General features: G+C 43.3%; 1 protein-coding gene across 1 annotated transcript in view; it reads right to left on the bottom strand.

Moving 5' to 3' along the window:
• Positions 1-16,132, bottom strand: part of WWC3 (WWC family member 3) — a 264,566-nt gene that overhangs the window by 137,239 nt on the left and 111,195 nt on the right. The window contains exon 2 of the mRNA XM_089673898.1: positions 4,486-4,595. Coding sequence (XP_089530024.1) covers positions 4,486-4,595 — 110 coding nt within the window. The remainder of the gene's footprint in view (positions 1-4,485; positions 4,596-16,132) is intronic.

Raw genomic sequence — 16,132 nt, 5'->3', positions numbered from 1 at the left:
ACACGTATTGCGACTTTTTTTTAGGAAAGACATGTTGCAGAATACATTTTGGCCTAAATGTATGACGAAATTTGATTTTTGAAATTTTTTTATTGGATATGTTTTATAGCAAAAAGTCAAAAATATTGGATTTTTTTTTTTCAAAATTGTTGGTCTTTTTTTGTTTATAGCGCATAAAATAAAAACTGCAGAGGTGATCAAATACCATCGAAAGAAAGCTCTATTTGTGGGAAAAAAGAGAACATAAATTTAATTTATGTACAACACTGCATGACTGCGTAACTGTCAGTAAAAGTAACGCAGAGCTGCATCGCAAAAAATGGCCTGGTCAGGAAGGGGGTAAATCCTCTGGAGGGCAAGTGGTTAAAGGTTCAGTTTTCATTGAGCAAAAAAAAAATCATGTCATACTTACCTGCTGTGTATAGTGGCTTTGCACACAGCAGCCTCGATCCTCTTCTTCTCGGGTCCCATGCTGGTGCTCCTGGCTCCTCCCCCTTGACCAGTGCCCCCAGTAGCAAGCAGCTTGTTATAGCACCAAGGCTTGCCCCCACCCCCTGCTCTCTCCTCATTGGCTCACTGGCTGTGAGTGACAGCAGTGGGAGCAAATGGCTCCTGTTGCTGTCTCATCCAATAAGGAGAGAGACACATCTGGATCAAGAGGGGACACAGGTAAGTTTTATTGGAGGTTGTGGGGGGAGAAGCACACAGGTTTTTTACCTTCATGCATAGAATGCATGAAGGTAAAAGACCTTCAGCCTTTACTACCACTTTAAATCCAAAACCAAATATTCAACATATTGCAGATTACCAATTATTATGTGGTGTCTGTATTTGTTTTCTTTTTTAGGCTTTTTTCCCTTAGTTTTCACCTGGTCATTAACTACTTGCCGACAGCAGATAGCCGAATGACGGCTGCACTGCGGCCGGCCAGTTCTGGGTGGACGTCATCCCAGAACGCGCTCTCCTCTCCATGAACGCACATCAGTGAAGGAGAAAAATTACCTGTTTGAAAAATTTTATAATAGAAACAACGAAACTTTTTTTTTTTTTTTCCAAAATTTTTTGCACTTTTTTGCTTATAGCACAAAAAGTAAAGTGCCCAGCACCGATTAAATACCACCAAAAAAAAGCTCTATTTGTGAGAAAAAAATTACAAAAATTTCATATGGGTACAATCTTGCATGACCGCGCAATTGTCATTCAAAGTGCGACAGCACTGAAAGCTGAAAATTGGCCTGGTAAATAAGGGGGTATAAGTGCCCAGCAGGCAAGTGGTTAACACACTTCCTCTATTAGAGCACCTACACTCTGGATGATGGAACAGCAGCATTGTTAATCTTGACGGAGAGGAGAGATGTACTAGCAGTTGCAGCTACGCTAACAAATTGAAGACAAACTCCAGCTAACACTTTATATGCAGTTACAGAAACAGTTATGTTCCTTTCGGGATAAAGGTTTTACATTAATCAATAAAAGCTGGCAATCGTAAGCATCCCTGTTAGCGTTAAATGGTTAGTCTCAACCCTCTAGCAGCAGGACAGCGTGTTCTGCTGAAAAACAGTAGGCTTATTGACCAGGTCACCAAGTGAGTATGTGAAAATAAAGAAAGAAAGCCTTAAAAAAAAACTAATGCAGCCACCAGGTGCAAAGTGTGCATTTCTTCTTAAAACACAACAGTATACATGGCCATAATGCATGCGCAACACTGTAGCATTTTTATCTTAATTAGGCCTGCTAATCTTTTATCTCATGTAATAAACTCTGACCAGTGCATACAATCCTCAGACTGGATTTCTTCATCCCAACCTCAAGTAACATCAAGATAAGTGATAACTGTAATTAATGATGAATCAATTTACATTGTTTAATCTTGTCTGAGACTGATGGATCAAACAGGACATATTAAAGGAGAAGTACAGTCAAAGATCTTTTGGCTGTTCTTCTTCTGTGGATCACAGGAATGTAATTCGTTCTGCACTCCTGTGACCCATTTTCAGCTGAGTGCGGGCTGAAGCCCGTTGCCGGCTGACTTCACTCAGCCAGTCCAGGCTGGGGAAAGATCCCGACTTTATAGTTGGGATTCACCCCAAAGTCTGGAGCGGCACCTGGCTCAGCCTCTCAGCAAGCCGCTGAAAGCCTGAGCCAGCTGTTCCCTCCCCCTCCACAGACCAGCACTCCAGTGAGTGCTGGGGGACAGAACAGACAGCAGTGATTGACAGTTATCAGAGGTCATGTGATCGCTGAGTTCTCACACTTCGAGCCGGTGGGGGAGAGATGCAGCTTTGGACCAAGGCTGCATCCACCTAGATAAGTATAATTGGGGAAAAAAATAAGTCCACACTTCTCTTTTAGGCTTTAAGCATCATTAAGATACAAAGGCTTAGACTTTTATAATTAATTTCTTCAAGGGTCAGGCCACCCAACTGATGTCACAGGGTTTTATTACAGTTCAAAGTGCATAAAGGTACATTAATTACATGGAGGACACTACCACTGCTGCATTACAGGTCTTCCTTAACCTTCTTAACCACCTCCCCCCCCCCGGAAGATTTACCCGCGTTCATGACCAGGCGGCGCTATTTTAAACGGCAATTGCGTGCTCATGGAACACTGTACACAAATGAAATTTATATCCCCTTTACACACAAACAGAGCTTTCTTTGGGTGGTATTTCATAATCAGTGTTTTTTTATTTTTTGTGTTATAAAAAAACTAAAATGTAAAAGAAAAAATGTTCCTATAAAACATCAAATCAAAAAATAAAAAAAAAACTTAATTTAGGACAAAATGTATTCTGCTACATCTTTGGTAAAAAAAAGCCCAATATGTGTATATTTATTGGTTTGCATGAAAGTTATAGCATCTACAAATGAAGGTACCGTATTTGCCGGCGTATAAGACGACTTTTTGACCCTTGAAAATCTTCTCAAAAGTCGGGGGTCGTCTTATACGCCGGTACACATGTTAGGGGGGCTGCGGCATTAAGTACAGGGGTTTGCAGGGGCTGACGTCTCTTACCTGGATCCAGTCCCACGACGATCCGGTCCAGGAAGCGCGGCGTCTCCTTCAGTTCGGCCACTGGATGTTCGTGCGGCTGCGCGGCTCCGCCTCCTCACCGGTGATTGGCCGCCAGAACTGTAGCTCGGGAAAGGCACACAGGCGGCCAATCACCGGCGAGGGGGCGGAGCCGAGCGGCCCCGCGAAAATTGAGTGCCGGAGCAGCAGGTAAGTGCTCTGTGTAGAGGTGCTGCTGCAACCACATATGCTGGCTGCAGCAGCACCGTACTAGAACAGGGTCAGCAAGTGTCAGTGGGAGGAATAGTGCCCCATCATTGGTGTCACTGATACCAATGATGGGGCACTATTCCTCCCACTGATACCAACGATGGGGCACTATTCCTCCCACTGACACCAACGATGGGGCACTATTCCTCCCCCCCACTGACACCAACGATGGGGCACTATTCCCCCCCCCACTGACACCAACGATGGGGCACTATTCCACCCCCCACTGACACCAATGATGGGGCACTATTCCACCCCTCACTGACACCAATGATGGGACACCATTCCTCCCACTGACACCAATGATGGGGCATTATTCCTGCCACTGATACCAATGATGGGGCACCTATTCCCCCCACTGATACCAATGATGGGGCACTATTCCTCCCACTGATGCCAATGATGGGGCACCATTCCTGCCACTGATACCAATGAAGGGGCACCTATTCCCCCCACTGATACCAATGATGGGGCACTATTCCTCCCACTGACATCAATGATGGGGCACTATTCCTCCCACTGGTGTGCATTGGAAGAGGGGTAGTCTTATACGGCGAGTATAGCCCAAACACTACATTTTAGCAGGAAAAGTAGGGGGGTCGTCTTATACGCCCAGTCGTCTTATACGCCGGCAAATACGGTATATATACTGGAATTTTTATTTTATATTATTTTTAAACTAGTAATGGTAGCGATGAGCGACTTATAGCGGGACTGTGATAGTATGGTGGGCATTCTGACACTAACTGACACTGGGCGGGAACTGACTAACTGCCACTAACAGTGACACTAATACAGTGATTAGTGCTAATAAGAAGCACTGACACTGGACTAATGATACGTGGCAGGAAGGGGTTAACATATTGGGTGATCAAAGGGTTAACTATGTGTTAGGGAGTGATTAAACTGTGCACTGTGTAGTGTTATACTAGGGGAAGTGCTGGTTTTTATCTCCCTGCTCTGCAAAGAGATAAAAACCAGCATGTCCCTGCTGACAGGAGAGAGATCTGTGTTGTTTACATTTACATAGATCTCTCTCCTGTCAGCTGCTCCGCCGATCACTGATTCCCAGCCACGAATCACTGGCTAGGACCTGGTGATTGACACCTACAGGAGCCAATAACAAGGCAGGTAGGACGGCAAGTGGTTATTCTTAAGACTAAAAAAAAAAAGAATTCAAAAAATGCGGTGGACACTTACGGTTAATATGGTCCATATAGTATACACCTATTTGTGGATCATAAACAACTTCCCATCCTAAAGGTAGTTCATTTCCAACACAGTCAGCAAAAGTTAAAGGCTTCGTTATTCTGGAGAAAAGAGAAAGTTCAGACCAGTTAGAAACACATCAGACAAGTAATGATAAATAAATTATTGATCATTGATTTGGTCATTTCAAATAACAAGTATTAGGCACAGCAAATAAATGTGATTCATTAGATTGTTTTCCCATCAGGACAAACTGCCTGTCTTCTATGAAACACTTGTTCACATATCAAAACAATCTAATTCACTGATATGATCCTTTCATAGAGCAATCATCCTGTCACATGAATGACAGTACAGACAGGTTTAAGTAACTGCTGCTAGGTAACAATGTCATCTTTCAAAAAACCAAAACACTTCACCCATCTTAAATATGGGCATAAACACTAGTCTTCAAACTTGTTGTAAAGGTTCAAGGTTTTTTACCTTCATTCATTCAACGTATGAAGGTAAAAAAACCTTCTGTGTGCAGCGGCCCCCCCCCAGCGCGCTCCCCCCCCCCAGTCCTTACCTGAGCCCCCTTCGATCCAGCGATGTTCTTGACAGCCTCTGCTGTCTGGGGACTTTTCCTCCTTATTGGCTTAGACAGCAGCAGCTCTATGTGTCTTATGGATGCATAGAGCAGCAGCTTGGGGACGAGCACAAAGCAGTGCTCCCCCCCAGCGCGAGTGGCTTTCTCTGGGGGCACTGTTCGAGGGAGAGGACCCAGGAGCGTCAGCGGGGACCCGAAAAAGAGAGGATCGGGGCTACTCTGGGCAAAACCACTGCACACAGCAGGTAAGTAGTATAGACATGTTTGTTATTTTAAAAAATGACGCTTTGATATCACTTTAATCATCCACCTAAAACATTGCTAGATCACTAGGCAATGCTGCTGAAATCATTTGCATTGTTCAGTATGATGTGCCAGCACCACACATTTTGTAGACTCCAGAAGTATTTATGAAAATTATGCTTATCTAGGAAAATGTGACTCTCCCATATATATTATTTTTGTGTGGTTGCTGGAAATACTATATTACATTGATTTCCTTCATGTGGATAATCCATTGGCAAGATATCCTCAATATAAATGGTCACACAACTAGAAGAGCTACACAAAAAAAACCTGGTTCAAAACTATGCCGATTCATCTAAATTGTCAGGGCTCAAGCACACTGGGCATTTGTGAAGCTACGTCTAGGGGTGTCAGATGTGCGTTTTCTTTTTTTACTGCCTCTAAACTCCCTGCATGTTATCCTGTGTGTCCATGCACAAATAGGCTTTTATCGGCATTTTGTGGCAGGAGAGTTTAGTGGCAGGGAGAAAATCCACTGCCAGTATGTCCTACAACAGCGGCATTTTGGCAGAAAAATATGCTTGGCACACTTAAAAGAGTGTAAATGCAATTAAACGCACCTAAATGCTAAACGTTTAGAGCATCAGCATTATTTATTTCAATGTCCAGAATAAATTATTTATTCTGGGCAATGAAATTAACGCCCAAAAGCTTGAGGTGGGTAAACACGTGTAAACGCATTACACACTTTTACAAGCTTCAGACCTTTTTTTGGCTAAAACGCTGCTTCCAGGTGAAGGCTTCTAGGGGAGTTAAAAATGTCTGTGCCTGAGGCCTTAATCATTTGAGTCTAATGGATAAGCAAACTGATTATGTGAGTACCAATCTTGTGTCTGAACTCCAGGAAAATGTAGGAAAAAATTTTTATGCAGCTGTGTAATCCTTTAAAATATTTTCTCACACATCTAGCATAAGTGCAAAAATCTGTCAATCCTTGCACAGCAGCACTAAAAAAGGGAGATAGTAGTAAAAGCCAGCCAGGCTCTTCTACATGCACTGAACAAAGAAATTATAAAGTAAGCAGGGCTCATGATTACCAGAATATTGTGGCTCCATCCAGGGCTGTGCATCAAACATGGACATTTTTTGTCATGTTCCCTATTTTCAAAGTTGGCCACATTTGGGTGGCAGTAGCACAAACACACAGGCAGTCAACTCATTAACACTGAGCAGCCAGAAGAGCTGTGCTCAGGGATTGTGAGCCTGCCCTGTGACTAGGGATACTGGTTGGGCAGGGAGCTCAGTAAAACTGTGGGTGTTATTTACTAAAACTGGAGCATGCAAAATCTAGTGCAGCTCTGCATCGAAACCAATCAGCTTCCAGGTTTTACTGTCAAAGCTTAATTGAACAAGCTGAAGTTAGATGCTGATTGGCTACCATGCACAGCTGCACCAGATTCTGAGTGCAGCAATTTTAGTAAATCTCACTGTGCCTCCATAAGTGCTGCCTGAGGTGGCAGCCTCAATCAGCTTCATTAGTGGCATGACCCTGGCTCCATTTTTGTCCAATCAGCAGGCTACAGGGGGGTGGTGACACCACCATATTTCTTAAAGTATAACTAAAGGCAAAACTTTTTTTAGTTTTGGATAGAGTGGAGATGGATTAGAACATCTGTCGATTTGTATAGCTCTCTGTGCCCCTGTTAAGAAGATTCTCTATTTGTCCTGTTTACCATTATCATTGAAAGTCAAAGTAAAATAATTGTGGGTTGTCCCCAAAAAAGTAATAGAGGGGAAATCTTCCAATGGGGATACTAGTTCTGGTGACCTGGGGGTCCCCAAGGAATTCCCTTAATTTGAAGAAATTTCCTCTCACTTCCTGTTTGGCTATGGGACATAAAATCTCCACCATGGGACACGGATGGCAAAAAAAAAATCTGGCAGGGGTTATAACCTTCCCTTGCTCTATCCAAAAAAAAAAAGTTTGGCCTATAGTTCCACTTTAACTCGAATACAAAAATGGCTGGAATTATAAACCTTTCAACAGGTAAGACAGTTTACATATGTATATGTAGATGTTTGCTTATAGTTAGCTTTACAGTGGAATCAAATCAATAAAGTGAAGATTTGCTATTGGGAACATGAAGAAATGTTAAATTTCTCCTAAAAAGGGAAGACCCGCTTTATGTCCTTCTTCCCACCTTCTCTTCCACTTTTGGAACATTATTTTTTTTGGGGTTGCGGGTACCTAGTTTTAACAGGTACCTGCTCCCAATTCCATTGGAATCACCGGAAGTCCTCACAGGTCCCAAAAGGCTGTGGGTTCATTCAGAAAGCACAGTGCAACTCACGCATGCCCACTGGGGAGCTGGCTGTGAAGCCACAAGGAGTCACAGCTGGCTTCCCACAGCAGCCAGCATTGGGGACCCAAAGACCAACCCAGGTGAGGACAGAGCTTTATCCCTTGATAGGCAAGTATCCTTTTAATAAAAGTCAGCTGCTACAGTATTTGTAGCTGCTGATTTTAATTTTTTTTTAAATGATGGCTGAAGGTTTTTTTTCTATGCATGAAGGTAAAAAAACCCTCAGTGTGCAGCTCCCCCACAGCCCCAATAATACTTACCTGAACCGAATCCTGATCCAGCGTTGTGCACAAGAGCCGAGGCTCTCCCAGGTCCATGCCTCCTGGCTGAGACACAGCAGTGGAACACACTGGCTCCTGCTGCTGTCAATCACAATCAGTGCGGAGGACACACAGAGGAAGCTCAAGAGCGAACACACGAGTGCCCCCAGAGCAAGCAGCTTACTCTAGGGGCACTCAGCAGGGAGGAGGGGCCAGGAGCACCAGCTGGGAACCCAAGGAAAGGAGGATCGGGGCTAATCTGTGCAAAACCATTACACAGAGCAGGTAAGAAAGACATGTTTATTATTTTAAAGAAAAAAAAGGAACCTTTAAAACCACTATACAAACCTCTTTAATAATGCCTAAGCAGAACCTGAAAAAGTTATGTTTTGCCCTGAACTCTTCCTCAAAAGTAGCATTGCATTTCCTGGCATTTGATTGTACCAAGGCACTCTAGTGCAATGAGCCTCAAAGTTGTATATCTGCAGTGTAAGAACAAATGCACTGTTTCCTCTGGCTGCTAAACTCAGGAGATTTAAAGTGAGATTGATCGTGCCCCCACTGTATTGATTGCTGGAGAGAAATATGAGGCCTGCATTGCAGGGTTCTCCCTGCTGCCTCTTTTTTATGTAAATCTCTACTTTCCCGCTGCTTTTTGATCATTACCTAACTGCTCATCTGACCACCAGTCACCAATCACCAAGGCGGCAGCTCTGACAAAAGAGAAAATGCCTGCCTCTACCAAGATGGCAGCCTCAACAGAGACAGTGCAGAAAATTGAAAAAAGGACTGCTGAGAGAGAACAGGCAATACTGGTGACTAGTCCTTTTTCTACTGCTCGCTTTTTTAGACACAGCATCCACAATATAGGTTCTCTTAAACAAACTACTGTCAGGATCCTTTATTATTTATGCATCAGTCAGCTGTAGCGTTTTATTCTATTAATAGGAATCTTACAAAGTAACCTCACGAGGATATGTCATTATTAAGAGAAATTCTAATTTTTCCACAAACCTCATTACATTTCAATTTGATAAAAGCGTGGAAGAAGGAAGTTTGTGCTATCGGAGTGATAAAGCTAACATCCAACATATTTGTGTGAACTGCTCCTAGCACACTCTGTGGCTCCATGCCACTTCCTCAAATGCATGCTATTTTTACATGTTCATTTTTATAACAGGAGATTAAAGAGTTTGATTTATCAGTCAGACGTAACCACCAAAATAGATCTGGCGTAAAATGTTTAGCTATTTCTGGAAGTAAAACATGGTTTGAGAGGTTGGCCAAACAAACTAATTAACAGCTGTTTGTAGAATAAGATAAACAGGCTTTAGGATTGCCGTGGTTGTGTTAAATTTTTATATCTGTTGTTTAGAACCACATCTGAACCCAGCTGGATTTTCCCAGGACCTTACAAATACAACTTTTAGAGAACTGACCTCTGTGCTAAACATCTGACAGACTCGAGAACCCTGTCATATAAAGGAAATAGAAGCTAGCAAACTGGAAATCCAATAGTGATATTCTGGATGCTATAGTTCGTTTTTAACGATCAACATAGAGAAGGCTACTATAAAGAAAAAACATGAGTACCACTTAGAATCTTAAAGGAGAAGTAGGGCAAAAGCTCAGGAACTCAGCGAGCCACTTGAGAGCTTGAGCCAGCCACTCCTGCCCCCTTCTCAGCCCAGTGCCCTAGTGAGCAATGAAAGGGAAGAACAGAGAGCCGGAGACTTGCAGTCACTGGCTATCTGCTCACAGAAGACAAAACTGAATGATCAGAGGTCTTTGATTGCTCAGTTCTTGGCCTTAGAGGTGACGGGGGAAAGATGCAGTATTAGGCCCATACTGCATCCAACTAGGTGAGTACGACTGTTTTTTTTTATCCCCATACTTCTCATTTAAGCCTTGTTTACATGTGCAGAAGTCACTATGGTCCCTCTGAAAGCAATCTCTTGCAGATATCTTTTAAGAGGGTAGATGAGCAGCAGCTTTAGGGCATTCAGGAAGCGATCCTGCCAGCTACTGAATTCCTTTTTTTTCCCCTGTCCTTAAGGCGAAGGGGAGGATTTTGCAATTAAATACTGCATCACAACCACAAGCTAAGCATTTGGCTTGTGGTTGTGACTTGGCCCCTTTGAGTTCAATGGGTGACATGTCAAGTTAAAATTATCGCAGGCGCAAAGCAAAGCATCATGACCACAGCATATGTCCAAACTCCTCTGGCTGCTATACTAGTATTTTAGGTAGTATTGTAGGTGGGCAGTCAGGGGATGATTTACTGCCCCTTTGCCCCTGTCAAGGTATAGGGGCCCTCCCAATTATTAATTTGGCTTAATCCTCTTATTAATTCCTTGAACCAAACGTCCCCAGATTCAATTACTGTATGTCCTCCGTGTCCTCCATGTCCTCCTGCCAAATGGCCCAAATTCAATTACTGTAGTTTCCTCCTCCCTGCCAGCTTGCTACATGTCCCCAAATTGCATTAACCAATTCCCTCCACCAGATCCTTTTGATGTCCCCAGGGGCCCAGTGTCATCCTGGCCCCCCTGTCTCCTGTCTCCAAACCTGTTTTTCTCCCTGTTGCCAATTGACCCCCCTCCACCTCTCATCCTGCCGCGCAGGACGAGAGGTGCGGCTTTCAACACCCCTGCCACTATCTTCTCCTCCTCCGGCGCGGCCGGGCTGCGGCGTCACACTGACGCCTCCCCAGCCCTGTCATCCGCAGTGTGGACACGGGAAGTTCCCGCACTTGCGGATGTCCCTGGACAAAGGTCGCGCTCACGAGAAGCGCGGCCCGTGTCCAGGGGGCGTGCCTCGTTGCTGGGCGACAAGGCACGCGAGCTCCGGCCCGCCCCGGTTGCCAAGACAACCAGAGAGCGTCCTGCATCAGCTTAAGAAGCTGATGCCGGGTGCTCCGGTCATCTTCTTTGCTGCGCAGTCACCGAGGGAGCCCAGCTGCGGCGGGACCCTCGTGGCTAGACTCTGCCCAGCCCCCAGCTAAGAAGGGGGACCGCACCCAAGCCTGCCAGTTGCCTGAGACCCCAGTCCGGGGGAAAGTGCTTGCCAGTTGCCTGAGACCCCAGTCCAGGGGGATTGCCTGCCAGTTGCCTGAGACCCCAGTCCAGGGGAATTGCCTGCCAGTTGCCTGAGACCCCAGTCCAAGGGGAATTGCTTACCAGTTGCCTGAGACCCCAGTCCAGAGGGAATTGCCTGCCAGTTGCCTAAGACCCCAGTCTGGGGGGAATTGCCTGCCAGTTGCCTGAGACCCCAGTCCAACAGGAGAGACCACCCGCCTATTCCGGACCCCAACAGGTACCTGTGTTTTACATTCTATCCCTGGGAGACCCGGCACCATCAGATCCGTGGGCATATGCTTTTCCCTGTTTTACTTAAACACATGGACCACCTAAAACTTTGCAGATACATGACTGCATAGAAAAACCGAGAACAATGTATATAGATGGTGATTTAGCAGTAAATGTTTGCGGGGGGGGGGGGTGGGTAGTAAAGCAACAGGCAAGCAACATTTAACAGATATGCTATTGTAAAGCCTTCCACTTAAATACTACACCTATTTATATAAAAACAAACTTTTTATATTTTAATACTCAATCACTGCCACTCACACATGTATAGAATAGAATATTCCATTAATATGTTGGACTATTTTAGCAAATTTTAATAAATAGTACTTCTCATCCCGGTTTTGGTAATCCCTTTAATAGGGTAGATAACAGGGTAATTAAAATATAAATGTTCCATGCTGGGTTGGATGTTTTTCATGATATTGCTTCTTCTTTTCCTGCATGTTTTCGCACAGCAGATTTAACAGTACCTGTTTTTTATTTAATTGAAGTTATGTGATACCCAGTACTGGCTGAGCAGATTAAAGTGTGAGCCCTGTAAACAGCTCTAGTGAAGATGTATGAACATATAGCAGGACTTTTTTTTGGCTGGAAGGTGCCTGTACATATTATCGGCACCCCCTCTGCACAGCCATGTGTTCTGAAATCCAATGGCAGCAACATATGACACAGTAAGATCTCACATTGTCACTATGGAGAAGAAAGAACCTCAGAAACAGGGAATCTTTATTTTATGTATGTATTTTTTTCTCCACAAGACCATTAGGGATTATTACTAGTGGTATTTATCTCATCACAGGATTCCTTCTATGCCTAATATTGTACAAACTAGTGTTTAAAAATAACATAGAAGAAAATTGAATTCTTCTTTAAAACGATCACATACCTTGCCTAATGCAGGAAAGTAAAAATGTTAATGTGTACCAAATAATGTGCAATGTGATGCAATAATTCCAGGCATGTGTAAGAGAAATATGAATATTTCATTAAATATAATGAGGCAAGCAGTTGTTCTTCTTTGCAGACAAGTAAAACTAGACTTTCTCCTTTGTACCACATGGTTACCATGAATTATTTACAATGGTATGTGCTTGTCAGTCATGAGTGCTCATGCCACCACCAACAGTTTTTCAGATTAGCAGGAATAGATGTAATATTAGCATTTACATTGATATCTGTATACTGCAAACAAAAGAGACATTTTCGTTTATTACACATCTCATATTTTCCTGTTCTAAAGGTAAAAAAAGACAAGGTCAAACAAGGTCAGTAAAGGAATAAGGTGGAATAGTTGTCTTCATACCGCACATAGATTTGTGTGAAAAGTTAAGGAATGTGCACATTACTTTGGTAAATTATTTGCAGACTTCCTTTGTAGATATCACCATTCCTCAGAATTTTCTAGCAAGTCCTCTGGCAGGAAATACAATATTCAGAAAAGTATCAATGTAAACATTTACATTTTCCACATTACCAGCTATGTGCTCCTCTACGATGCAGAAAATACTGGTGATTGAATGAAACACATGAGGGCTTATTTCACAAGCTGCTGGAAAGTGGAATAACACAAAACCAACAACTAGAGTCCAGTTCTCTGTTGTCCAAACAATTCAGGACAGTCACTTTAAGTTACCGCATGTTGCACATGGTCATTTCCTTCATAGAAAAACCGTGTGCTTTCTGATTTCAGAATGAATTGTGCAAACTGAAGATGTATTCATTATGCATTTTACAGAAATTGATTAAAGTAGACTTTCTGTGAAAAATAGAGGCTTTGCTTCTCCCTGAATATCCAAATAAAATTAGCAGTAACAAAAACTTTACAAAGATTTAAGAAAAAAGATTCAGGAGGCATGGCTGACACCACTGTGCCCGGACATTCAAAATCCCACAAGAATGCATTCCTGGTTCCTGGGCACTCAGAATGCCACAAGAATGCATTCCTGAATTGGGCTGGGATGCATTCTTGCTGGATTTCGAGTACACAGGAGAAAGCAGTGAAGGGCAGTGATGTCACCCAAACCCACAGAAGCTGGGACCAAAGTGCATTTTTTATAGTAAATATTTACTGTAAAAGTTTTATTTACAGCTTATTTGTTTGGTGAAAGTAGACTGGCAGGGAAGGAGATCATCCATTGGCATGGAAGACTCACTTTGTCCATTCAGGATAAAATGATAAAGTGCCTTTAAAGCCCACCTCCTCAACCCACTTATACGTGCCTTTCTTGCCCTCCCCCTTGCTTTGTTACTCTAGAGCAGTGAATTAAAATTTACAGAGGTCCGGTCAGCAAAATTTCCTTCCAGCAGAGGTCCGAATCTCGTTACCGATATACCACATCACAGTCCCCTGCTACATTATTATCTTTAGCGTGCCTTTCACACTGTAGTCCCCCTACATCACAGTCCTCTCTTTAAAGAAGTCCCACAGTGTCCTCAGTTCTCCTTCACATCACTGCCCCCTTTACACAGCAGCACCCCTTAACACAACACAGCGCCCCTTTTAATGCAATCCTTCCCCTGCACAATCCAATGGTACCTTAGGCAGAGCAGAGCACTAATCCTTCTGGGGTGTCCTCTCCTGGGCCTTCAGCCTGCCACCGATGTCATCCTCATAGCGGGCAGGGGTGGGAAGAGCTGCAGATCAGGGCTGAGGGGCGGGAGCTGCCCAAGTTATTATGCTAACAAGTGGGCGATTGCCTGGTTTGCTAATATGAAAAGGCTCCCACTTTATGTCTCGAGCTGCACAGAGCGGAAGGCTTTACATATTAACAAGCTGGGTAATCACCAGCTCCCGCCCCTCAGTTCCGATCTGCAGCTCCTCACACCCCACCCACTGTGAGGATGACATTGGTGGCTGAGTGAGAAGCCCAGAAGAGGATACCCAGCCATGGCAGTGGCATGAAGGTGGTCCGGACAGGACTGTTCCTCGGTCTGCTTCCAGACCGCGGTCCGCCATTTAGTGACCACTGCTTTTGGGAGTTAAATGAGAAGTATGGGGTTCATTAAAAAAAAAAAAATCACTCATCTAGGTGGATGCTGTATCTGTTCCTGCTGCTTCCAAGACTGAGAACGGCGTGATCAAAGACCTCTGATTGCTCAGTTCTTAGTCTTCAGTGGGCAGAGACCCAGTGACTGTCAGTCACTGACTCTGCTCTGCCCATCCAGCACTCACTGGAATGCTGGACTGTGGAGGGGACACCAGGCTGAAAAGCAGAGCCAGCTGCCAGTCCAGGCATTTGAGTGGATCCCGACTGAAAAGTCAAGATCACTCCTGAGCCTGGACTGGTTGAGAAGTGTCAGCCCACAGCAGGCTTTAGCCTGCTGTCAGCTGAAAATGGCCACAGGAGTGCAGAACGAACTGCACTCCTGTGATCCATAGCAGAAGTAGGGCAAAAAAAGCTCTGGCCAAACTTCTCCTTTAAATCTTAAGTTAACTCCGTTTCAGATGGTGTCAGTGGAAGCAGTGGCGTAAATATGTTATGTTGAGTCATCACATTGCTCCCTCCTCCTGTCAATGTGATTCCTTGTAGCACTCTATATAGATTAGCTCCTGGTGTAAACCCTTTCCCACATAAACAATAAACATAGTATATATTTACTGCACTAATTGTTATTTTCTTTTATTGTTGTATAGAACTCAGCTTTAATGTCTGATCATTAACAAACCAGATGAAACATCATAAGGGTTTTACTGGTAGAATGTGCACTTCAATATGATACATGCATGTACTCTTTTCTGTCCGGCTTTTTTGAAGTTCCATGTCTGCATTGGCTTTGGTCTAAATTGGCTTTAGTATGTGTGTAGATATGAGATAAGGACCTTAAACTTGAAGGACTGATGTGAACACACAATAAAGCAGACAATATGTGAAGCACTGTGTAAATTCTTGGGATTATATACAGTAAATATCTATAATATTAAATAATGTAAATGGTTCTATGTACATAAAAACCTCTGCTCTGAATACATACCAATATTCTCTGATCTGTCCCCTGGCTCCCATGTCCTCATGATGAAAAGCCATTGGGGAATCCACTCTTGTTCTCAGACTCTATAACTTTAAGGCCTCATGCACGCTGACAATTATTTTAACTTCCAAGAGGCCAGCAGTGTTTTGGCCCAAAAAAGCTTGATGGTTGAAAAAGTGTGTATCGCGTATACCCGCGTCAAACTTTTGGACGTTAACTAATTTTCATTGGGCAGAATAAATAATTTCTTATTTATGAGTGTATTCTGCAAGTGGGGAAATCTCCCAGCTGTCAAAATACAATAACCTATTGGTTACAATAACCCATCCACATCAAATGTGTTGATGGGGGAACTGGGTAATTGGTTGAATGAAAAAAAATGTTTATATTGTAAAGCACTGAGCAAACTGTTGGCGCTATATAAATCCTGTATAATAATAATATATGGCCTACCTAAGAAAACTTTGTAGGAAAGTTTCCCTTTACTCTTTAAAAATGTAATACAAGCAAAAAATGTTCTTTATACCAAATGTTTGAAACCTTTAGAAAATTGCACAAAATTATAGTCATAGAAGGTTATTTACTAAAATGAACAGCGCAAAATCTGGTGCAACTCTGCATAGAAACCAAACAGGTTTTACTGTCAAAGCTTAATTGAACAAGCTGAAGTTTACAGCCAATTGGCTACCATGCACAGCTGCTCCAGATTCTGAGTGCTCCAGTTTCAGTAAATCTTCCCCATAGTGTTATTTGTGGTGAATTCCCACCTCAAATATGTGTTTAAAAATTGGAAAGTACAGTTTTGTGCAAAGGAATAATAGGTATCAAGTCTTACAATGACTA

The sequence above is a fragment of the Staurois parvus genome, unplaced genomic scaffold, assembly GCF_062004578.1.
Source record: "Staurois parvus isolate SC_StPar_1 unplaced genomic scaffold, SC_StPar_1.0 ptg000145l, whole genome shotgun sequence".
Classification (NCBI taxonomy): domain Eukaryota; kingdom Metazoa; phylum Chordata; class Amphibia; order Anura; family Ranidae; genus Staurois; species Staurois parvus.
The sequence above is the reverse complement of the archived record's forward strand: the minus strand, read 5'-3'. Positions and strand labels throughout refer to the sequence as shown.